General features: G+C 37.6%; 1 protein-coding gene across 13 annotated transcripts in view; it reads left to right on the forward strand.

Annotated features, from left to right (window-relative positions):
• The window catches only part of STXBP5L (syntaxin binding protein 5L), a 198887-nt gene that overhangs the window by 89358 nt on the left and 82925 nt on the right, over positions 1–26604 (forward strand). For all 13 annotated transcript variants that reach the window (XM_048047651.2, XM_013196367.3, XM_048047654.2 and 10 more), the window contains exons 5-6: positions 8666–8800; positions 20529–20592. In XM_048047651.2, coding sequence (XP_047903608.1) covers positions 8666–8800; positions 20529–20592 — 199 coding nt within the window. The remainder of the gene's footprint in view (positions 1–8665; positions 8801–20528; positions 20593–26604) is intronic.

The raw sequence follows: 26604 nt of genomic DNA on the forward strand, positions 1-26604 counted from the left end.
TATGCTCTAATTATATAAAGTGCATTCACAAATAGAATACTTTTTCTCAGGATATATTTGTATTGAAATATTTTAGAGATGAAATTATGATTTGCTGTACCTTAGCATTCAGTACAGAATCTTTCGTCATTGAAATAGGTATCTTTTAGCAAGTTTTTCTAGTTCAAACAATAATTATTTGGGGAAAAAAAAATCAAAAAGCAAACAAACAAAAAACTATGGACAGTGTTAAGTAGAAGAGAGAAGCCCCAAAAATTTATTTCTTACATTACAGTCCACAGATTAACTTATCGCTGTTGTGCAAATAAAGACCACGATGAATGCTCGTAGCTAAAGCAATGTAAAATAGATGCACGTTAAACTGATCTGCAAACTGAACAGATAAACTGAATTATCATAGATCCTGAACTTGAAAGGTAAGGAGGTACAGCACTAGAAAGAAGCTGTTACCACTGCTTTGATTCCATATTTCATGTCCCCTTTTTTTGTGAAACTTTCCATTTTACTGTCCCATTCTTCAAAACATTGCTCTCTACAGATTACTTTAAAAAGCAGTAAGCATAAGTAATGTCTTCAAGTGGCCCTACTGTTTGGAAGGATTAATAGTTCAGTCAAGAAATAGTCACACTAGCTAAATGATATTCATAGTGTTAATTATAAAGTTTGTGACTTTCATTGATAAGCTACAATTTATTGCTGCAGATGATTAATTAAGGAGATATAAGTAGTAAGCAAATTCAGAAGTCACATTCAGCTCATGATTAATTTGATGGTAAAATAGAACTAACTTCTAATTATTACGCTCATCATAAAATAGTCTTCACCCACCCAGGCCTGTCATAATCTTTAATAGTTGTGGAAAAACTGTAGTCTTAAAAGAGCAAGCTGATGAGGTCTACCCTTCTTTAGAGTTCAGGGAGAACAGTAGATATCTCCAGGGTCAAAATAGCTTTTAATTAGATCCTTCAGATGATCTGCTGGAGACAGCAACTTTTCTTCAGTGTCTATAGCTTTAGCCTGGGCTTCTATTTAGACATTTCAGTTTGGTTACAAATTAGATTGCTTCAGTACTTGTCTGTCTAAATGTTCTTGTGTGCATGTCATGACTTAAAGCAATAATCTCAGCTATACATCCCTGTGTGAACTGATGGAAAAGCAACATTATACTTCCTGAGAATACTGGCTAGCCAGAAGCTCCCTAAAAACACCAGTCTGCTTTCAACTACTGGAGAAGGAGGGGAACTAAATGAGCGTGGTCGTCTTTGTATGTCAGTGAGGACATTTGTCTTGGGTTTACGTGGCAACGGCTTGGTAGCAGGGGGACTGCAGGGGTGACCTCTATGAGCAGAGCCCAGAAGCTGCCCCATGTTAGATAAGGGCCAGTTCCAGCCAGCTCCAAAAGGGACCTGCCTCTGGCCAGAGCCAAGACAGTGAGCAATGTTGGTTGGGCCTCTGTGAGAGCAGATTTAAGAAAGGGAAAAAGAAAAAACAAAACCAAGCAAAGAACTGCTGCACAACAGCATCCGGGAGAAAGGAGAACCAGCCCTGCAGACACCAAGCTCAGTGAAGGAGGCTGTGGTCTATTGGGGTGTCCCTGCAGAAGCAGGCCCTGGGCTGGACCTGTAGCCTGTGGAGAGGAGGGCATGCAGGAGCAGAGGATCTGGACGGAGCTGCCGCCCGTGGGGGACCCGTGCTGGAGCAGTTTGCTCCTGGGGGATGGACCTCGTGGTACGGAGCCATGTGAGAGCAGTTCTTGAAGAGCTGCTGCCTGTGGGAAGCCCCCGCAGGCTCAGTTCCTGAAGGATGGCATACCGTGGGAAGGACCCTGCGTGGAGCAGGGGAAGAGGAAGACTGTGAAGGAGCAGCAGAGACAAAGCGTTAGGCACTGACCACAGACTTTATTCCCTGTTCCCCTGCACCACCTGGGGGGAGGAGGTAGAAGAGGGTGGATGGGGGGTGAAGGTATTTTTAGTTTGCTATTAGTTTCTCACTGTGCTAATCTGCTAGAAATAGGTAATAAATTATATAAATCTCCTGACACTGAGTCTGTTTTAGCCCATGGCAATAATTAGTGAGTGATCTCCCTGTCCTAATCTCAACCATTTAGCCTTTTCCTTTGAAATTTCTCCCCCTTTTCCTTTGAGGAGAGGGAGTGAGAGAATTGTTGTGTTGGAGTTCAGCTGAGAAGCAGAGTAAAACCACGACAACATTTTGTATACTTTTGTTCAAAAGAACCAAGAGTTTGAGGGAGGAGAAAAAAAAGAGGTGAATGGACATAATTTGTGCTCCCTGGTGTAGGGAGAAGGGGATTGCATCAAAGTCATAAGGCATTCTCAGTAGCTGTAGATTCCCTTTTGGGGTGAAGAAATTCTGTACAAGTCAAAACGGAAGGGAAGGGCTATTCTAGTGTTTTCTGTTGCGAATGGTCATTGAGAATCACAGAATGGTTTGGGTTGAAAGGGACCTTAAAGATCATCCAGTTGCAATCCCCCTGCCTTGGACATGGACACCTTCCACTAGATCAGGTTGCCCAAAGTCTCATTCAGCCTGGCCTTAAACAATTCCAGGGATGGCGCATCCACAGCTTCTCTGGGCCACCTGTTCCTCACCATCCACATAGGAAGGAATTTGTTCCTAATATCTAATCTAAATCTTCCCTCTTTTAGCTTAAAGCTATTACCCCTTGTCCTAATCACTACAATCCCTGACAAAGAGTCCCTCCCCAGTTTTTCTGTAGGCCCCCTTTAGGTGCTGGAAGGCCGTTATAAGGTCTCCCCAAAGCCTTCTCTTCTCCAGGCTGAACATCCCCGGCTCACTCAGCCTGTCTTCACAGGAGATGTGCTCCATTCCTCTGATCATCTTTGTGGCCCTCCTCTGGACTTGTTCTAATGTGTCTATGTCCTTCTTGTGCTGGTGGCCGCAGAGCTGAATGCAGCACTCCAGGTGGTGTCTCAGAAGAGTGGAGTAGAGGGAGAATCACCTCCCTCACCATGCTGGCCACGCTGCTTTTGATGCAGCCCAGGATACAGTTGGCTTTCTGGGCTGCACATGCACATTGCTGGTTCATGTTGAGCTTCTCATCCACTAACACCCCCAGGTCCTTTTCCTCCGGGCTGCTCTCAATTCATTCTCCACCCAGCCTATATTTGTGCTTGGGATTGCCTCAGTCCAGATGCAGCACCTTGCACTTGGCCTTGAGGGCTGCACTGGCCACAGATTTTTCTCTGAAAAGAGTTGCTTTGAAAGCGGACCTGACAGAACAACAGCCAATAAGTGGCTATTACCATAGAGAAATGGCCAGTCTATCAGGTGGCAATGGCAAGAGAAAAACGCATGGTATTGACTGCCTGAGGTAAGTAACTCTAAATTAGTGTAGAGTACTGAAAGCATCAGAGGACGCTGGAAAGGATTCCTTGAGCCAGGACAGATTTAATCACTCCAGAAAAAAACTGGTCTTCTGAGGTATGCTTGACCCTTCTAGGAATGAGATCAACTTTCTCAGCAGCAGCTGAACTCATCCATGCTAGGACAGCAAACTGTAAACTGAGTGTAAGAGATTGGCTTAGAAGTCGCTGAGGGAAGGCTCACCAGGACTGCAGCTGGCTTGCCTTGCAGCTAGTGGGCTAGCATCCTGTCAGCTGCTTATGTTCTCAGGTTAATGCTCCTTCAGGTTTTGTTTTCCTCTTCTCCCTCTCCCTAAGCCCTATTTGAGCCCCGTCTGTAAATTCATGAGATTTCCATCTATTCAGAGAGTGGATTTTATTTTGTTAGATTTCTGAGAGGGAATTCATGCTGATTTTTGGGTTCAGTAGGAACATACAGAAAGTGAACCCTTCTTCTGCCGGTCAGTGTTAGGCATAAGGGCTGCACATACTCTTTTCTTTTCCATATTTAAGATTATCTGTATAAGTGGAAAAGGCATAGTATAAATTTAGTTGCAGTTTTCATGTCGAGGAATGAGCAATTAAATAATTCAATTGGAAAAACTGTTCATCATTTTGACAAAAATACAATTTCTTCTCCCTCCTTCCGAACCCCTTGTTCAGGAAATGTATTCCAGGAAAGTTTTTCATATTAAAAACAGAAAAACAAAAATAACACAACAGAAACAGAAGGAAATGTTCTGGAAATTATCTTTTATTTTTCTTAGAACAATATCATTATTGTAATAAAGATGATTTGAAGCCATCTAAGTGTTTGTGCTAGTATTTCAGAGAATGTAGATGTCTAAATTATTTTAGCATTTTATTATTCTAACGATATGCAATGAAGTTTTTTTCCTCAGAGTTGTTAGACTGTAGAGTGCTGTGATTTTCTGAAAAATACATCTTTTCAGGATTTGCTAGGCAGAGTACATTCCTTTTAAAATCGGGTTTAAATTTTTGACAATGCCTCTTAATGCTACACGATTGTTTCTCAAATATTGCTTACGTAATATTTAAAGATATTTTTGATTAATGTATTCTGACTCGAGCGATTCATTTGTCAACTGTTGATTATTATTATTATTATTATTATTATTATTATTATTATTACATTTTATATCCTACTTTATGTTTTGAATACACTGAAAAACTGATGCAGTGTTCCAGACCATTTTAGCAGTATGGGAACACCTTTCAAGGTATCGGTACATGTTTTTTTGTACTACTTATCATGATCAATGAGATTCAGATTGTTGTTTGCTGCTGACTTGCTGCTGAGAATGTGTAATATCCACAGTTCTGGCTCACTTTCTGTAAGTGATCAATGTTGAACAGATTCTCAGGTCTACATTTAATTGTGTTCCATATTATCTTGATCAGATGGACAATCTGATTAAATTTTGGCAGGAGCACTTCATACTTGCATAAATCACTGCAAACTCTGCCTTCTTAAGAAAAATAGACTTTCCGTCTTTCTGGTGAGTTGACTAGGTTTGGTGGTTTGGCTGAGGAGTTTTGGTTGGTTGGTTTTTTTTTTAGGGGCATCAAAGGACATTTTAATTTGCTTGTGGGATATATAGACTTACTAATATCCCTAAATAATGTAGGGACACCTTCCATCCACAATGAAAACTACAGTATGATACATCACTGTGTTCTTTTGAAGAAAGTATATAATTTCAGTACTTACTGAAATGTAAGATATTCATTAAAAATCTAAGTCTTGCTTCAAAGAAGTCAAGTTAACATGTTCTGTAAATGTTTTCTGTAAAAGTAAAAAGTCAATAATGCATAAAACACTTTGCATTTAATTTACATAATGTAAAAGGAAACTACTCCAGAGCAGTGTACAGTTATGTGATATGAAAATCATATGGCTTTGTTTGGTGAAGCCTGAAAAAGTGTCATATTACAATGTCTAACAATCCCATAATCCCCATGTTCTAATATGCATTTAATTTTTAAAATGTTTGTTACATTCAATGTATGTTTCTGTTCTGAGCACTGGCTTTTAGTTTTCATAGCTCTGTATTTTTCTTTTTGATATAACTAGATTCTCTTTAAGGGAATAGCATTTTCTTACAAGCTCACATATTGTGAAAGGTATTGTTTGGTAATGTGTAATAACAGTCTGAGTAAACAGGGAAGACTCATAGGGTAGTGTTCATTGTGGAAGAAAGAATATGCAGAATATTTTTTTATCTGCCTGTCCCATAAATCTATCAGAACAAAATGAAATTACTTAAGAGGAAATAGCTGGGCTTAGGACCGCATTAAAATTTGTGGTCATTGTCTTCATTCCTTAGCAACAACTGTTTCTCTTCTGGTTCTTCATACGACATATCCAGCCTTAGTAGCCACTGCTGTCTGGGATTTCAGATAGGCAAGCAGGAAAGTAAATATTGTAATTGATGGCCAATGATTAGGGCTTTAGTCTGATCCTGCTTTTACAGTAAGACCTTGCTCTTGAAACCCTATGTCCTTGAAATCTTAAGCCCGAAGTGGGCAAATGGAGGAAATGTAATAGCTGGGAAATTAGACACACATTTGATCTGATAATTGTTGTGGCAGTACATGCTGGAGATTATAACCTAGAAGGAAATTTCAAAAATGAGAACAAGCAGACCAAAGTAGTCTTACACTGTCTGAGGTGATTTTGAGACTTTTCATAATCAGGTTATTGGATTCAATCTTGTGCTTCAGAGATCGAGTGTTCTGCAGTACACCATACTTTCTTGTGAATAGATTTATCAGAGTACTGAAATTCCGTATGTTCCTAGATAGACTTGAATCTGATTGGACTGATGACACAACTGCAAAAATTTGGAGTAGCAGTATTCAAGTCAACCAGGGTTCACTGTGTGACTCACTAATCATTTGTTAGCCCCTAGAGAGCTGCATTTTCAACACTTTCAAAGTCAAAAATCTTTTTTTTTTTTATTCTTTATCTTCCTGTAATTTAACAGTTTACTACAAGTGCTTGTAGCAAATGAACATCATTAATATGAATTGGTTAAGAGGATTTATCAACCATGGACTAGAGAGGTTTTCACATGGGGTGGAACCTAACAAAGCATGCTTATGTTTTGGAGTGCAAGAAAGAGAAGTAGAGCTAGTATAGAAACACAAGAAATAAACATTTAGACTAAATGTGAATCTTACCAAAAGTCCAGCATATGGTGCCTCTAAAGAGAAAGCAGAAATAATGAAGTTGTTTAAGGAGAAGGATCAGGGAAGTCATGAAAACCAGCTTCACATTTGTAAAACTACAGAGTGAAAAGGGCAAAGTGTTCTTCACATCTGTTACAAACAGAAAAATAAAGCTAACAGATTAAATTCCTGCAATTTTTTTCTGTCAGACATTTGTCAATCTAACTGCACCTGTAATGTAAGTACTAAGTTGCTGCTTGAAGGCATTTTCATTTATGCACACTAAACAGTGATTTCCATTCTCAAATCAATTCTCTTGGAAACACTTGGTTTGCTTCCCACAAAAGGTGGTGGAATTATTGCCAAAATTAGGTAGCTAATGAGAAAATGAGTCCTGTACAGGTGGATAGAACAAAATCTATATCGTGCTTAAGTCTCACTTGAATCAAGAAAACAAGATTTCTTTGAAAGGTAAGGCTTGTGCTGGATTCATGATTTAATGACAATTTTCTCCATAAATTAGGATGTGAAGACTACATATCTCTAGTTTGTTCAATTCAGTGTGATGCATAACGCAAAAATATTCTTTGCTCACTTGAAATACATTCAATTTAAGATATTCTGACACGATTAGACAGAATCTAGAATTAGATTAGAACTTTTCATGTACTGTGCAGAGTCTGGTTGGAATATTTTTGTTTGTTGAGAATACTTTACAAGAACAATTACAGGAAATTATGTGAAATTTAGATTAATATTTAACAATTTCTTTAATTCAAAGGTTGGTAAATGGGTGGTGAGGCACTGGAACAGGTTGTTCAGAGAGATTGTGGATTCCCCATCCCTGGAGGTGTTCAGGACCAGCTTGGACAAGGCCCTGGACCACCTGGTCTAGTGGGTGGCATTCCTGTCCATGGCAGAAGGGTTGGAACTAAATTGTCTTTAAGGTCCCTTCCAGCCCAAGCCATTCTCTGATTCTATGATTAAATGCTCCCTTTGGGGGACATTACATGTTGGAGAAGGTCAGATTACTGAATGATAGCCAGCAACCCTCTCACTCTTCTGTAATGAATTGAGACGTTGCTGTACCATAAGAATTAAAATTGAAATATTTTTGTTCATAAATGCTGTTTACATGTTTGTGGGGGGAAGAGGTGTTAAGGATAAAATTTATTGCATAGTCCTTACATCAAGCTTGTATATAAAAGCTAGAAATATCCTGCTTGTGGAATTGAATGCTAAGTACAGTAATGTATGGCATAGCAGGCAAAATACCTGCATTTTCTCAAATTTCCTTAGGCTATACCATAAGAACAGATGATGTTTCAGCCTATGTAAGTAGCACATATTTGATTAGCTTTAAGCATCAGGTAGTTTTATATCTCATGTAGATAGTTTTGCTTCATGTATACAATATGTGTATAATAACTATAATATCGAAGGAACGTGAATCTGTTCATTTGTCATACCTGTGAGAATTTGTATACATGTTATATTGAGAAACTGTCATAACATTTTCCAAGATAATATTTCCAAACACAGGTTCATCACTCTGTAATAATGATATAAATGTAGGCTTCAACATGTCTATGATATAATCCTTATCTATACTTGGTAATGCTATTAATCTAGTGCCCCACTTTCCATAACAGCCAAGAAAGTGAATGTTTTCTTGTGTTTATGATGGTGTTACACTTACGTTGTACAAAACACTAATCCTGCTGATGTCCATTAACTTCTGTTTGAACTGGAAAAATTGCTTATAGTAAAAAAGAAAATAGGAAAGCCTAGCTCAAGAGTCTTGGATGCTATCATAGTGCAATTTATGTATTCATGGAGGTAATGTGATGTAGGTCAGAGCTTAAGTGATATGTCTCTTTTTTCCGGCCCTTCATATAGACAGACAGGTTCTCTTCTATGTTTTTTCTGCAGATGACCTCCAACAACTGCACATTCTTCAGAACGCTGTGCCTGCTGTGAGGCTTTTCTGAAGTTTTAAAATGGAAAGAACAGTTATTTCATCTGTAAAAATGTTAAAACATATATATTCGATATGTTGTTCAGTCAGTTTTTTTGTTTTTCCTTTACAGGATTACTTACTGCCATCTACCTTTCCAGAGTAAATGGCTTTACGTTGGAACAGAGAGGGGAAATACACACATTGTTAATATTGAGTCCTTCATTCTTTCTGGATATGTCATCATGTGGAACAAGGCAATAGAACTGTAAGTGCAGGGTTTTTTTTGCATTTGTGACTGTGGTCATTTTTGTATCTATCTTAAGATTCATTTTTAAGAATAACTTTTTGTTACAAATATTTACAAATCTTTAGAAAACCTTTTATTTCAATCAGTCTGTGTAGTATTAGCTGCTCTGTTACACGATGTTAGAAAACTACATTTATAATAGAGATCATTTAATTGCATTTTCATGTACAAGAAAATGTTATTTGGGAACCTGTTTAACCACTGACTTGCATGAAATACACATAATTATTAATCCCACAAATTCTGATTTTTATGTATTTATATTTTTCTATATCAATATATATATTGATATATTTATTTTGTTCACAATCTTCTTCAGACATCCTCTGAAGAGAATAATAGAATATTATTGGTCCTAAGACTCTGTGGAGAACTTTTCTTCATTGAACTGTAGAATCATTTAGATGAGAAGGGATTGCAGGTCTCTAGACCAACCCTCCTACTTCAAACAGGACTAATTTCAAAGTTAAATCTGGCTCATTGGGACCTGACGAAAGTTGGTGATGAACTGATAGGAGAGGTAATGAGCAGATGTTGGTGTCTGTTAAATGACAGCTCTCTGACAAGCTAACTCAGGTTGCCTATGCTATGTGTATGAAATGGAAGGAGACATATAGATGTCTGAGAGGGATAAATCTATGCTTCTTGCAAGTAAAAACCTAAGAAGAAAAGAAAAAGTGTTTTTCAGCTGTTTCCTCTGTGAAATTTCAGAAACTGCTGAGGAAAAACTCGTAGTATTTCATGCAGTTTCTGAGACACTTGATTCATATTGTGAGGAAACTGTTACCTCAAGTAGCAATCTGAAATTAACAAAGCTCGGTTGACCAAGGAGACTGCATCTAATTATAAGGTTATGGGCCTACAGTGGTAGATCCATTTCATCCCAAGCAGAGATCACATTGATAGTAGCCACTTTTCTACAAAATCCTCCTCATTCCCCCGTTTTCCCTCACTCTGTTGTTACTAAATTCTTCACTAATAGTTATGGCCCACAGGTTGACAAAACTGATACCTCTATTTCTTCCTTCCCCTCTGTCCCTACCAAACTAAATAGGAAGAGTCACAAAAATCTCATTTTATCTTCAAAAGAGGTAAAATTAAGGATATGAAAGGTAATCAGGATTCAAACAGTCTTCTGTTAAATCTTTCATCCTGGTAGGAATTTTGGAATGTTTGTCCTGCCTTTGTAAGAGTTTGCTCAGCTCTGCTCAGTAGTTTTGGCTGAAAAAAAAATCCTGCTGGAGAATGAGATTTAATCAAAACAGAATCAATACATTAAGTTTGATGAGTTCTTCGGGTGGGAAGTATCTTAATTATTTTTCTCTTTCCCACATTGTTTTAATGATGTTGACATATTAGAGGTCGTCTTGTTTTATTTGTGTTTTTTTTAAAGGTATTATATACATTTTATTGAGTAGTTAATGCCTTTGACAATTTGAGAACAACATATTTCCATTTCATTTGTGTTTTCAAATTTTCTTTCCTCCAGATACGATGATGAGTTTCTTCTGTATGGGAACAAGTCTGAAAGCTTGTATGAAATGGAAACTTTCCACCAAGTTTCACTTCCTATTTAGTTCAAAATTCTTTTGGATATGTTTGTTTTTGTTTATATGGCCACAGTAGACATTTCTTATGAGAACAGATTAGAATTCTTCAGTGAATCTTCAGTGAAAAGTATGTGGTTTTCTTACTAAAAAGCTTTGGTACTGAGCTGTTGAGACAGGTCGCCGTCATTGTTTCTTCTTCTAAAAAGCTAGTTTCTCACCTTACTGCTTTGGTGACAGTTGAGCACAGGTATTCATTCATTGTTGCTTCTTGTTCTATCAGTCTTACAAGTATACCTTGATCCCTATAAGCAATGTGCTAGTCTAAGAAGGCTGTATCCTCTTCTTGTACTTCTTGGTATCAGATGGAAGAAGTTGTTTTTGTCTGTAACTACACAGGTAAATAGTGCGATACCTTCTGGATTAATTTTTCCATATTAGAATAAGAGGCTGGTGGGGATAACGGTGATGTTTGCGACAGCAGCCACCTTTAATAGATGTTCTAGCACTGCTGACATTGAAACTATGTGACTTTTTCCTAGTAAATTCACCTGAACTCTGTCTGGAATATGACATAACAACAGCCTAATGTCTCTTCAAATCCTCTTGCTTTCTTGTAGGTAAAAATATAACTTAGATTACTTTTTAACAAGAATGCTATTAACACTAAGTGTGTTTGATAAGTATGGGCTTATGTTAGTAGACTTTCCTTTATAATTGTACTGAGCTGTATATTTGAGAGAACAATTTTGTCTTGGGCCATGGATATGTTCATATTTGATTATATTTTTTGAATCTTCTAAGTTCAGAATAATTTATATATTTTAGTATTACAGAGTCATACAATAATTCAGGTTGGAAGGCTTCTCTGGAGTTTTCTGGACAAACCTCCTCTTTGCAGTAAGATCAGCTATGAAACTCGATTGTTCAGGGCTTCCTATGCTCATAGGGCCTATTGATGTTAGGTACTTTCAAAGTTGAAAGAAAATGGGAAAATGTATGTGTATATGTATGTATACCTTCAGGAACAGTTTCAGTATTGCCGTGAATGAACCTGTACAAAGTAATAGTTCTCATAAGATTGTTTTTCATTCTGAGATAGATTATATCATATCAGAGTGTAGGATTAGTTTGAAGATGCTACTATTCTCTATAAAGATTGGAAGCAGAGGGTTTACCTTCTGTGCAGGCATATTTGTGTCAAAATTATTGGCAAGGAAAGCCCAGCAAAGTGATTGCTCTGCTGCTATATTCAAGTCCTCAAGTCCTCAGCTTAGATGGAGGATTTATAAATAGAACTTCGAGTGTGTCAGATTTGTGTGTCATCTGCACAAACAAGCTCAAAGAAGAGTTTTTCCCTCTTTGTGCAACTTTTACCCACGGTTTCTAAAACTGCAGACTAAGGCTACCAACATAACTTGTCTTCCTTTCAAAATCCCTCCTCTTGTCAGCCTTGCAAGTGACTCTAATGAAATCTCTGTGAATTTTCAAAATAAGGATTTAACTCAGTTGTCATTGGGATTTTAAGGCTATACAATGAAAAACAATAGGAAATTGAACAGATTTTTTTTTTTAAGCCTGAAATGCTTCAACTTTGGCATGTTAAACTATGTATTACCACATCTAAGTCACTGTAAAGCCATACTACAGCTCATTTTATGAGTTAAAAACGAACAACACATAACCAACCAACCAAAAAAAAAAAAAGCTAAAATTCCACTTATCTTAGATTTTCAGAACATGGTTAAAGAGGACCTCCACATATTTTGCTAACACTATGGCCAAGATAACCTGAATACCTGTGTTGTCATTTCTCCCCTTCAGAAAACACCTACAAGCTATGTTCTAAACTTTCATCATGGACTGAACTTGTTCCTGTGAGGCCATGATGATTTTGCTCAGTAATAATATAATCAATGGTATAGCATAGGCACAAAAAATAGGGAGTGTAGAAAACATATTCCAGCAACTCATTTTAGTCTGTTCATGAATTTACCGGGGTTTAAACCTCTCACACTGTTTTGTGACACTTAATGAGATTACTTTTTTTTTTCCAGATAACAGAAATCTATCCTTGAAACAACAAAAAAAAAACATAGTCAGCGACACCTATCAAATGACTGATAGAATTATTTTTTTTCTAATAGTGATTATTTTGCAGAGAATCACCTTGTCCTGCGTTGTCTGCTTTCACTTAGAAAGCTGGCTTTAGGTTTGATTTTTATCTTTTTTTTTTGTCCCTTGAAAGCTTGTTACCACTTGTGATTTTTGTGTGTGTGTGTGTGTGTCTAATTTTCTATCAAAATATACTGAAAGATCTGTAGAATACAAAATTTTGGAGTGAGTGTTTTTTCTCATCAGGGTCCATTCACAAGTATCTAGTAGAGAAATATGTCGAAAAGATGGTGAAAGTACCTATTTATCATAGGTGCTATTTCTATATATATATTATAAGAGAGATCCTCCAGCTTGCTTTAAACAATATTTACAATATTGTAATTTATTACAATATTTATTATTACTGAGAAATTAATAGACTGTGAATGTACTGAGAAATGAATAGACTAATAATGTAAAGGAAACTAATCCTTTTTGTTTGGGATTATTTTCAATAGTGAGGCATAACTGATTCTAGAAGTTGAGGAAAAAAGTTCTTTATAAATCATATGCACTGTAAAATTCAGTGGACCTGACCTTGTCAAGAGCTAAGAAAGAAAATTAGAACGTGGGGAGTTTAGAAACGTTTGCTCTAATAATTCTGATCTCGGCTATTACTGTAAGCATCTGAAGCATCTTTTCAGCTACGACTGAAGAAAAACTCAAAGATTTTAATTTGTCTTTACTAGCAGAGCTAGTACTTTGCCAAAGATGCTTGGTACTCATGATGCTACTCTGTCTTCTACTCTCTAACATGCAAACTGTTTCTCTCCTTCAAAATATTTGGAAATAAGTCTGGAAGAGAGGTATAGTCTGTAAGTTTAGCATGTGTTTGCATCTACTTCAACAACACTGAGATTTATTTTCTCAGACGGCAGGATCATACATTTTGGAAGGTCACCTGGTGTCTGTGATAAGGAAGATCTTGCTGCGAGTCCACTAAACTTCAAAAACGAGAGATGTGCATTGTAACCCCCTTCATGAGCATGCAAGTTTTAGTGCTTGAACACCCCAATGAATAACTGAATGAATAACTGAAACTCAGTTGGAATTGATTTATGACATAGCTGTTACTTGGTCTTTTCTTTCTTAGCTCTTTCCCTGGCCAAGCCCCATTCCCTAGTTTCAGAGCCAGCAGTTCCACTGTGGTAAAGGAAAGTAGCACATGGGAGGAGCGATAGTAGTCTAGGAGCAACTGCCACCCTCTCTGCTCTGACCCAAATGGAAATAATTCTAATATAAAGGAAGTGCAAGCTGAAAGGTGTCTCTCTTCTAGATATTTCAGAAATTCTGTCCAAGTTGCATCTTGAGGTTGAACTGGTTATTACTTACATTATTCACATCCTATGGATCAAATCTAGGAACTAGGGTATCTAACTTATTCATTCTCTTCAATTTCTCCATGATTCTACCAATGAAAAGAAAGTCTTAAAATCTGTGGTGCACTTCACCTTTGTAACAGCAGAACTACAGAATATGTCTGACTACTGGCACAACAGAAATATCTGCTTATGCACATCCATTTCTCAGCACTGTCCCATTCAGTTGTATCCAACTCTGTAACAATGACTAATAGAAATGCGTTCCTTTATCCTCCCCTAACAACTTTTATCACTTTCTACCACTAGTAGGTTTTCGTTCATCTCAGAAATCATTAGTGTGATAATTCTGTAATTGTGCATGCTTTTTTTTTTTTCAAGAGCAATATTGCTTTCTCTTGATTTGATTCTGTTTCATCATATATTTCTTTTTGCCTGCTTTAGAGATTGTCTTGGTATTTCACGAAGTTCTTACACCAGTACTTAAGTTACTCTGTTTGTTAGAGGGCATAATATTTCCCAGAATGATGGTGAGTGCATCGTCTATGTATTTTCCATGTTTTTCTGGGTCCAAATTATAACATCACTGATGACTTCTTTTTGAGCCTTCTAGTTTTACAGTAAAATACATTTTTTAAAAATGCATTCTTACGAGTTTTTTGAAGACTCCTTTTGTATAGTGAATAGTTTCTTCATTTCATTCCTGTTTTGATTAAGAGTCAAGTCTTACAGCATATCAGGTCTCTCATTTCCCACAAAGAAACATGCACCAGATAAGTTAATACTTGCTGCTGTCAAGAAAAACATCTGAAGAAGTGCACAACAGTTCAAAGTATCATTAGTTCATTAACAAACTTCTAGTTCTGTAGAGCTGTTATGGGAGCCCTTTGCTCCATTTTTAAATTCTTCTGTAGTCTGTTTTTTCAGGTTATTGAGGTCAGTGAAGGCTATGAAGTATTGCAGAATTTTATATCATTAGTTCGTTCTTTCTTGCTCAGTTCAAGGTAGCTTTTGCTTCAGGAATTTTTTACTGCAGATCATAGATTATATTTTGGGGACTTAACCTTTTTTTTTTTTTCTTTCTGCCATGTATGGACTTGTCTTTCTTTTTTATTCTTCTCATATCTTTGCAGAGTTTTATTCTCTCAGTCACTCTCAGCTGTAGCCGAGCTAGTATTTGGGGAATTCTCTGCTCAATTATTTCACTTATGCCTTATTTTCTTCTACTTCTTCTTCTGTATTTTGCCCTTTCTCTAGGGCTAGGATCTACTTTTTACATGGTGTCTTAAAGACAGCTTGAAGAAATGCCTATACAAAAGTATCTGGCATCAACAGCAGTGTATTTTATTCAAGGTAGCTTCAAATTTGGTTGGTTTCCCAGCACCTTTTCATCCTTTCCAGGAGCTGTTGTATCTCTGCCTTTGCTTTTAATTTAATTCACCAACATTTTTCTTTCTTTGCTGTTCTACAATGGCAGCATACAACTTTCCAATCTTCTTGACAAACCTACTCTAACAGTAGTGATGGGAAACAAAACATTTTATGTATACTAAAGCTACATGAGGCAAAATGTTTTCATGTGTAGACATTTCTACATGCAGTGTTATCTACAGTATGAAAGTAGTAATTACTGTATCTGTAGCTCTGATAGTGTTTCATGAGTTTTGTAAACTAATCTCATTGATATAATATAGTTAACTAAATAATTGCTTCACATAATCCTACTTGTAGTGCAGCCTTGATGTCTACCCTTAGGAGAAATTGATCATAGTGCCTGGCAGTCCTTTTGCATGCAACACTTCTCTAGGACTCCAAAAAAACATTGCTGCTATTTCTATTTATACATACTTTCCTTGAGGAAAAAATAAGATGCATGTCACGTAAGGCATTGGGCTGCCTTTGGCATATGTGACTATTCCTAGTCTTAATGTGTGGCACAGAGGGGCTAGCTTTGGGTTCTTAGCCACAGCCCTTCACTGGGAGAGAGATAACATCACTTCAGGAGAAGCAAGAAAGATGTCTTGCCAGAGAAGATTTGTCATGTCTTTCCTGGATCCAGCCATATGGTTGGTTCAGAGGAACAAGGGAAAGGCCATATGCAATGGAAAATTATTATCCTTTCATGCATATTTTTTCCTGCTCCATCTGAAAATGCTATTTTGTGCCAGTGTATACCCCCAGAACATCTCCCCCAACATGGGACTGACTATGTGTGTCCTTTGCCAAACCAAACCAAAAGCTTTGTGCTGCACCTTGTGGATATTCCTTGTTGGTTAGTCCAAAGAGGTATCAGTTTTAATGAAAATGGTTTGCTTGATTTGTATTAAAAAAAAAAAAAAAAAAAAGTATTTCTTGGAGCCCTGGAAAGGTAGTGCAGAAGTACTGCTGGGTAGCAGGCTTTTCAATTTCAAAATGCTTTAGGAACATCAGCTGTCATCACCCCAGCAACTCCATGTGTGATGTTATCCGTGATGGCAAGTCTGAATTGAGTTTTAGGCTCTGCAATTATTTGAAACAGATCCTTACTTATTTCCTGACAGAGTTAGTACTATGACTGCCAAACTTAGTAGACTGTTTCCTCTTGCCTATGTATAATCAAAGCTGACAGCTGTTAAGTGATCAGGGTATTTGTACTGGGCGGACCCTGGCTGACTGCAAGATCCTGACCCAACCATTCTCTCACTCCCCTTCCTCAGCAGGACAGGGGAAGAAAATAAGATGTAAAAGCCTGTGGGTTGAGATAAAGATGGGGAGATTGATTACTAATTACTATCAATGGGCAAAACAGACTCAGTTCAACTCAGAATTTAGTTTATTGCCATTTAAAAATAGAATTGGACAGTGAGAAATTAAGACAAAACTGGAAGCAGCACTGTGGGATGGGGAGTGGGGGTTGCAGTCAGTCCGTAACCGTTCCTCCCTGCCACTCCTTCCTCACACTGTTCCCTGCTCCAGAGTGGGTCCTTCCCATGGACTACAGTCCTTCAGGATAAACCTGCTCCAGGTTGGGCTTTCCATGGGCTGCAGCTCATTCAGGAAATACTCAGCTGCTTCAGTGAGGGGGCCTCCACAGGCTGCAGTGTGGAGATTTGCTCTGACATAATCCTCCTTGGGCTGCAGGGGGACAGCCTGCTCCACCATGGTCCTCTCCATGAGCTGCAGGGGAACTTCTGCTTTGGCACCTGGAGCAACTCCTCCCCCTCCTTCTTCACTGACCTTGGTGTCTGCAGGACTTCTCACACTTTCTTTCCTCACTTCTTATTGCCTGTGCAGCATTTTGCCCTTTCTGAAGTACCTTTTACCCGAAGTGCCACAAGACTCAGCTGCATCCTGCACTGGGTCTGTTGGAGTTGGGTGTATCCAGCATGGAGCAGCCCCTGGCTTCTTCTCACAGAGGGCACCCCTGCAGCCTCCCCACTGCCAACACCTTGTCTCCTTCATCCAATGTTTCACATAAAAGCGCTAACAAGAATTGAACCTAAGACTTCTAGCGTAGGTTTGAAAGTAGAACAATGTTTCATTGAGTCTTTTGATGGAGTGAAATACTAGCTAGACTAAAATAATAAAATTGGAAGAAAATGGAAGAAACCTGACCTAGTCAGTTATAATACAGAACAAGTAAACTATTACAATAGTGAAGAGAAAAATAATATAAATATTAAGGGAATACTTATATAAATATAAAGGAACAGAATAAGGAAAAATAAAATCTCCTAAATTTAGTGTGCTGTGGTTGGTATTAACTTTTCTGATAATGAGTGAAGCTCTTACTCAGCAAAATAGACAAAATAGCTAGGAACCTAATAATAAAACTGAAATTACTCCTGAAAGAAACAAAGGTGCCTAATATCTTGAAAAGCAAAAAGAAATTTTATTGCATTGTTTCAGGTGGCAAACCTCCCAGGATCCTCCAACTACTGTAGTACAATAGATTCAAGATAGAGAAATGGATGAGGTAGGAAAAAGTATTGTATTAGTGAAGAACATCCCTTTTAGCTGAGGTCTCAGTATGGAAATCATCTCTGAAAGAATATAAGATAAAAATAAGACTGGTAGTAAAAGACAGCTTTGCGTCATTTATAGAGGAAGCACTAGTTAGTGACAATGAAAGTATAATTACTGTAAAGTTAGATGTAGAGTGACTACAACTCATGTAACACTTTGCTTCTACACAAAATAAATGTGTTCTTTAGTAAGCAATGACTATATCTTAAAAAGAAAACTGTTTGTGCAAATACATCTAAGTTGTTCTTGACTTTTATAATAAGTAGATACAAAGAGCAGTTTGAATGGGATCAGCCCATATTTTAGAAAGACGATATGCTCTTTTCTTTGCTCCCTCCATTTACCCCAATTTTGCCAACATTCCTGGTCAAATGCCAACACTTGTATGGCCAATTTACCCAACCTGCATGCTGGTCGGCTCAATGGGCTGGAATAACTGACCAAAACCTGCATGTATTGCCAGCCAGCCAGCATGTCTGCATGTACTCCTTGCACCATTTCATCTGTTGCCAGCTTATTCATGCCTGATGTTTGCTTGGCTCTGCCCCCTCTTCTGTCACACTGACCAGCATAGTGTTGCCTGACTAACTGCACTGGTTTTGAACATTGAGAAGCAGTGTTTATAGCCAGGCACAAAGGGAGAGAAAAGTGAATTCACAGTGTATTGGAGTGGTTCTTATCTGGAAAAAAAAAAAAAAAAAAGTAAAATTCTTTATGCTGCCTCCCACTCTTCCCAAATTTCCCTCTTATTCTTTTTCTTCCTACTTTGCACTGTATGGCATGGGCAGCATGTACCCCAAACAGATCTAGTTCTTTCCTTCACCATACACCGACTAGTCCAAATAGGTGAATCTATGTCATAAACAAAGTTAAAGCAGGCTAAAATGTCCCCAGTTGTCATATTTATTCCCTGAGGACTAGCAGTACAAGATACTTGTGGGCCTAAGCCCAGTTTGCAAATACCCTCATCTCACTGTTCAATTCACTGTCACTGCCTATCTACCCTGCCTGTTTCCAGGTCTGGTGGTATGGAAATTATTTTTTTTTTTATTTCAGTATAGGTTACTAAGAAGCAGCAACTCAGTTTGCAGGGTCTTCTTTGGCAAGTTGGCTTGGATAAAAATGATAGCCAAATCTCCTGCTGCTTGCATCTCTGCAAAAATGGTTGTTTGCCATGACTCGAACCAAATGGGTACTTGCTGCTGGCACTGTTAAAGACAGCCTGTATAGAATGTTACTGTATAAACAGTTTTTCCCCTGCTTTCTTGCTGATCTCACTTCCATGCTAGGATATGCTGCAAATTGCTGTTGTGGAAGCCTTGCTCACCTCAACCTCATGTAGCAAAGTAACATGCAGCAGGTATCTGTGGAAACATGATCTGACAAAGCTGAAGATGGTGGCAGGGGATCATCTCATGTAGAAGGTTCACCATGTGAATGTCTTGCCATATTGCCACTAGCTTTGTGTATGCAGCCAGCAGTAATGTTAAAATACTTGTAAAGGAATGGGGTATAGTTTTGGAAGGTTGTTCGGCTTTTAGATGACTGCTTTGGGAAGGACGATATGGATTACTCTGCGATATTTTAATGTTCAAGGTGACTGGAGTTTTCCGCAAACCATTCTCAATCTTGATTTGGGGTCTAACTTGGTAGTATAAAATGTTTTGAGGCCAGTTTTGCTATAGTTCAGTATTTGAGCCAAAAGAAGAACAACATGGTTAATTTATGGAATTCCTTTGAGTAGTTTGGCTGGAGAACCTTGTTTTAATCTTTCTTTAATTTTCTTGCAAAACTTTTTTTCAGTTTGTAGCCTATGTCATTTTAGATGTGGTTTCCAGGAAAACTTTATGGACCCTGCCATTCCATATTTCTTTTCCTGGTGACCATTGTTGACCCAGACATATAAATAGGGACAGCAAGTCTAGATCCTTACCTGCACTTCAGAGGATGTGTGCTCTGACCCCATATCCTAGCTAACAGAAAGGTCCTGTGCTATGCAGCCATTCAAATAGCCTGAAACTTTGTGGGCTTAGTGCTTGTCTTCTTTCTCTGTATGACTGCCAGGGCCTAAAGTTATGTTCAGAAAAGACGGCAGTTCAAAAATCTTCACAGAGAGGACCATGTCAGAGCAATTCTCCACACTGCAGCCTGTGGAGGCCCTCTCACTGAAGCAGTAGGAGTATTTAGTGAATGAGCTGCAGCCCATGAAAAGCCCTCCCTGGAGCAGGATATTAGTTACTGAAAAGAATCCAGTGGAGACTGTAAATCCTTGACAGATTGGCCTTGAAATCGGGCAAGAAAGCAGGGAGGGCAGAAAGAGAGAATGGACAACAGAAAAGGCAGAAAAAGCTTTAGAAAATAGGGAAAAAAAAATCTGTAATAGGTTGAAAAGTGAGATTTAAATTTAGAAAAAAAAAAAGGAAGAAGAAAGCATTAATCTGTGATAGAGAATCTTTGCTTTAACAGGGCAAAAAGGAAGTAGAGTTGAACATGAAAATGTATGGGCTATTTTCAGATAACAATATTCCCCTTTGGACTTTTTAGAATGGCTTTTAAATTATTGGAGATACATGTTAACATACCTAGCAATTAAGATAAGCATCTAGCTTTTCAAGCAAAGAAAAAATTCACAGATTTGAATTGATTTTTGTTTTGCAGATCCACAAAGACTCACCCTGGGCCAGTTGTACATTTAAGTGACAGCCCAAGAGATGAGGGAAAAGTGAGTACAACTAATGATAAAAAATATTGCAACATTTCATAGCCTTCATTGACCTTAATAGCTCTTTCTCTTTTCTTATTCACTAATTATATTACCTGCTTTCATTATATATTTGTAAGGTCACTGTTTTCCAGTTAAAAAAAAAAAAAACCTCTTTGGACAATGTTAATGAGTAAAAATCTGTGATACAGACAACATCCTTTGAAACTTCTAGCCAGTAAAAATTGTTCCTTATTAAATAAATGTGAGTTTTGATAAAGTAAGAATTGACTAAAAATTGTGTGAGGACCTTGGTATTTGCAAAAGTATGCTATTATGAGGGCATTATAGTAAGTTATCATGAGATTTTATAAGTCACTTCTTATGCAAGAATAATAATGATAGCAACCCCCGTTTGGAACTTGCTGCTGTTTGTGAGCAGCTGAGAATAGCAAAGAGCTGTCAAGAAGTGAAAGCAAAACTAGTAGTTAGAGCGTTAGGGTTGTGATTGATACCATCAGGAGGCAAAATCTGAGTTGGCTTTATTTCTGTGGTATCTTTTCCAAAATGAAATTTGATTGCCAGAATGCCAGCTTTATCATAACTGTTTCTATTTCTTTGCTGCTACTGTTTTTTTTTTTTTTTTTTTTTTTTTTAGCATTTTGCTAAAATGCTAAGCTATTTAACTATTTTATCTTTTTGATCACTTTCACCAGTTGCATTTCAGTGAGTATTTATAAGGGACTGCGTTTTACAAATGGTGTATCTATTCAACAGTGCGTCTCACTTAAGTAACTTTTAAGTTATTGGAAACTAGAAGCATTCTGAATTTCTGTTACTGCTTGGAAATACAGTTGCTTGTTGCTCAGAGGGCACTTTGGAGATATCTGGGCACTGATGAACTGCTAGCATCCTAACAAGGCTCTCGCAACAGCAAAATCAGGTGGATCCCTATTAAAAACAAACATCAGAAGCTTAGGGGGAGAAAGAGTAGAGAATGCAAGACACATTGAAACCATCCCAGTGCAGCTGTTTATATCATTGATAGACTGAGGGTGGCATAAAGCACAAATTGGTGCTAACAAATTACTTGCAGATTTGCAGAATGTGGAATCAGCAGTTTGATATTTACTGGAAAATGTCAGTAAAAGGTACACAGAGACATAAGAGAAGTTTGAAGCACTGAATCAAAAGACAGCTCCAGATGAAAAGACCCAATATTAGAGAATACTAATTCACATCAAACTTTGGTTGAAAAAAATAGAGGGAAAAAACAGTCTTTTTTCAGAAAGGGGAAATGGAAAAAAGAAAAACAACGCAAACTTCTGGGACTTTTGCTGTTCAACATAGTTATAAACAACCTAGAAAAGAGTGTAAGCAGTAATGTGATAAGGTTTGCTGGATCTTAAGGGGCTGAGAAACTCAGCAGCAAAATGGCAGGTTAAATAATGTCTTTCGTTAAGTATTCAGTGTAAATAGCTGGAAGTGATATGTGAGGAGGAAAAGAATATTTCTAACTTTACATATAAAACAATGGGTCTGAGCTGATTATTACTGTTTAGTATCAAGACCTTAGAATGATGATTGATAGTTCAATAAAAATATCAGTTCAGTGCTCAGTAGAGATCAAAAAAATCAAATCACAATTAGGCACTATTTGGAGATGAATAGGGGAGAAAAAATAATTATTGCATAAATGCGTAGTTGACATGCCTGCTGAATACTGAGTATAGCTCATGTCTTCCTATCTCAAAAAGAATGTAATCACACTAGAATAAATACAGAGAAGGGGCAAAGTTTTCTATATGAGGTGCAACTAAGCCAGACAAGGCAATTAATTTTGGAAACAACTGATTGTGATCCTGAGTTTGAAAATGCCAATTATTGCAAAGAGGGTAGAAAGAGCTCTTTCAATGCAAACCCTAAAAGGATATTATCAGAGATCTAGGGACTCCGGGTATCTGGCAATACAAGTACAAGTTAAGACAGTTCAGACAGAAGCTTTATGAATTATGATAATAGTGAGAGAACATTTGGACAGCATCTGCCCCTCTACTTTCCCATCCTCTGCCAAGTGATTGCAGAGACCCAACCTACGTACTGTTTCAGAAAAAAAAAATAGAAAGAAAGAAAAAAAAAAGTGAGGAAAACCAATCATTCCGATGTTAACAAAGTCAGGTATCCATCCCTGAGAGGGATGGACTCCTTTAAGTAGCTTGTTAGCTGCCACAATTCTGAGGCAATAAAACAGTGAATATGTGAAGATATGGAAATGGCTTTTGGTGAAGCCTATAGACTATAAGAGGATAAACTCAGTATCGTCTTAGCGGAGAAGTGGGGATTTGGAATCACAGCTTTTAGTTGAAATAAACGCTCTTTTTGTTAGGAAAAACTTCTTAGCCCAAACTCCCAAATCTTAAATATTACTAAGTTTGCCACCACAGTATCAAATGAAGCTGACAAAAACTGGATTCCAGACAAGCCATTTAAGTGCCTTCTCAAATGTGCAATGGGTAGAAGCTATTCCAAGTAGTGCTGCAGGTGCTAAAAATGTATGTGGGTCACATGGGGGAACAAGAAAAGTTCACACAAGAGAAATCAATGTGAGGGTTTTGGAAGAGGTTCGCCAAATTTTCCTAAAATGTTATTAAAGATGACTTTAACTGGAGTTATGTCTAGTTGAGAAGCTGGCTATCATTGAATCAGGCTGTGAGAATATGGGAGAGTATAAATACTCACCCTCCTCACATATTGTTCTTTGATATTTCTATTTGGCTATTTAAGTACAAGACCTACCTGTTGTGATAGGCAGACCTTTTGTTTAATTCAGTAGAGCTGTTCTTAAGAAACAGGTAATAGAGCTGTTCCAAGATCTACTTATCTTGCTTAGCTCCTCAGCTTCAAGTAGACCAAAGACCACTGAAAGCTGTTGGTGGAAGAAAGCACACTGCCCAAATCACTTTGTGAGGTGGCAGCACATATATTCTTAGATAGCAGATATATTCTTAACACATGCTTCAAAAATTAAAAAGTGGGTAACAATTTAGTCATAATCATTGCTGGAAATACAGGTATTCTTGTACTCCACAGATTACAGTTCTGGGCTTATTTCCCTGAAGTAAACAAGTAGCATTCCCCTATGGGATTGATGCACTCAGTTGTTGAGAGCCCCAAAACATAGACAAATTTTTCCAAAGCTAGGACAATCATTTATTTCTTTTTGAAAGCCAGGGGAATGTGTGTGCCAGCTGTATATTCATTTAAAAAAAAAAAAAAAAAGTTCAGTAGTTGATGACCAGTTTTTTTCTGTGCCAAAAGAGTGACTGTAATTCCAGAAGACTTCTGCCATTCAAATTTTTTCCAGAGTGTCCTCCAGGCAAACTATCAGGGCAGATTTTGGAGACGGGCTCTGTCACAAATCTAGCAAGCAGTGGTTGGAAGACGACAGAGAATTTGGGCATTAGTGTGCTACTTAAGAGCAATTTGGGGACCTAGTGATTAACTTCATGAACTGTCTGCCAAATCAGTGAGTAAGTGTACATTAGGAACAGACTGAAGTACACAGACATTGGTAAGTGGCAGATATGTACCAAACAGGATTTTTCTTGCTGACACAGAAGAAGATATTAACTCCAATGATCTGCAGTTTCCCAGCAACTAGAGAAAGTTTAATAGGAAAAGGTTTAATGTTATTAACCATTAGCTGGTGGACAAAGGTTCCTATCTCTGAGTCTGTGTTCCGAGATCTAATAACACCTAAATATAGTGTGCATTTGGCAGGCTTTCTATTTTCTCCCCATGGCTGTTTTGTGCTACCAGGGGGCTGGCTGGCATGCACCAAGATGCAAATTGTTGATTGTAAAGGAGATATTTCCCTTAAGCATCATCATCAAAAGCATTCCAGGAATAAGGATTTATTCAGTCAGAAAGAATGTGAAGCAACTCCACTGGATAAGGAAGGTTGTGCCAGGATTCCTTCATATTTTAAATTCTATGCAGCCTTCTTTATGATTCTTAATCATATCAAGCAAGATAAATGGGGTGTCAGAAACACAATTGGCATTAAATATTTGTGTGTGTTTTTTTTTGTTTGTTTGTTTGTTTTTCCCTGGACTCCTTTCATACATACTTATTTTTCTTGTTTGTCTGTTTTCTCCTCCAACTGCATTTATGGGTGTTTTATTTTTCACCATATTGACTAGTACAGATATAGAGCTTGTCTTACAGATCTCTTACAATAGTCAAGAGGAGTGAGAGCATTTGAGTTTTCTATGGTTCAGGCAGGTTAGAGTTCAGAGCATCCTGAATATACTGGCAATGAGACCAATCGCATTCACCCTGATGAAATTCTGACTTCGTCATACCACAGAACTATTAAGCAGCATGGCTACCATCTGAGCAAACGAGAAAGAGAGAGAAATTCCTGGCTATGCAGCAGATCTGTTCATCTTTTAACTTCTTCCCTGAAACCACAGTACTTTTTATCTTGCAGTTCTATAGTGCCATTGTGCATTAAGCATTTCAGCAACAGATCAGGTGGAAGGCTGTCCCTGACAGGAGGTATTTAACCTTTTTAGTAATTACCTGGAGCACAATATCTTTGCAAAAAGAGTGATACAAATCAAAAGGCAAGCCTGCTGCACTTGGGAAAAAAGCTTATTATGAAACAGGGTCACATACTAAATGCTTTTCTATTCATTTCTTTATTATATTTGTATGAAAACTGAGATGGAAAGAATACTGGTAGATACAAACTAAACCCACCTGGTTTGGTACCCAGCTGTAATGCACTAGTGAAAACAGTAAAAAAAAAAAAAAAAAAAGCACTCAGACTCTGTAAGATATCCATTATCTACATTTTATTGGATTTAATATAAAAAAGGAAAAAGAGAAGATAGATAATCTTATATTCCTGAGATACCGGAAGCTGCAAGTTGTGCAGCATCAGAGTGGCCTCCGATAAGGGCACAACACACTGCTGATCCCATCTGTGAAGAAGTTCGCCAGTATTTTGGTCTTTAGAACTCTTAAAAGATTTACTTACAGATGTATATAAATATATTTATTTATTTATTTATTTTTCAATTCTACTGTCAAGTAAAATGCTGTTCACATGAGAACGTACTGGTTTACATTATCATAAAGACAAGGACACATGGGTACTGTAATTACCATTACTAAGTGGGAGCTGCTTACAGGTTTTTCCTTTACAATTACCAGGCTGTTTATCTTGCAGTCAAAGAATATGTGCAGCACACCATATCACAGCACAGGCCTGCACATACTCAGGCTAGCTGTTATGTGGATCGCTAACTCCTGGATATACAGTCGTCTCTTTTTAGGATCACTTCACAAGCAGCAAAAGAAGTTGCAGTAAGGCACTTTGTACACTTCCCCAATGGCGATCTACTATGTCAGAATACCATATGGCATCCTGACACTGGTGCTATCCAGTTAGCTGTATGCTTTCAGAACAAGAATGTTGTTTCACACTTACTCTGCTACAGAATCCCATATGGACCTGTCCAGAGAAAAAAATGATAAATGTTCTGGAATTTCTCCAAGACAGTTTGAATATTGTTCAGGAGCAAAATTCTTAAATAATCAAATACTGTTCCTATTCAGGTATTAAATATATTAACTGTAAGTCATTCCCAGATCATGTAATTTATCTCCGCATAAAGAATACTCTCCTGGCAATACAGAGAATCATATCTAGTATGATTGAGAGACTAGAGTATTCCTAGACTCTGTATACAGCAGTATTGATGTATTGATGATATTTGACTTAGAAAAAAAATGTTTTGTTTAGAAGTCCAGCAGTTTTATTTTAATGACATGCAAGCTGAAGTGAGTGATAGCAAAGATTTTGGTAAGACTTCACAGACTAAAAGATAGTCTTGTAATTCTTCCACTCAAATTCTTAATAACTGTAAATTCTTGCCTGCAACCTGTGCTCCGTGTATTTATGGACAAAGAACAATTACAGTTATCACTGCCAGATGTATAAAAATAGTCCATAACCGAAACATG

This window comes from Anser cygnoides, chromosome 1, assembly GCF_040182565.1.
Source record: "Anser cygnoides isolate HZ-2024a breed goose chromosome 1, Taihu_goose_T2T_genome, whole genome shotgun sequence".
Taxonomy (NCBI): Eukaryota; Metazoa; Chordata; class Aves; order Anseriformes; family Anatidae; genus Anser; species Anser cygnoides.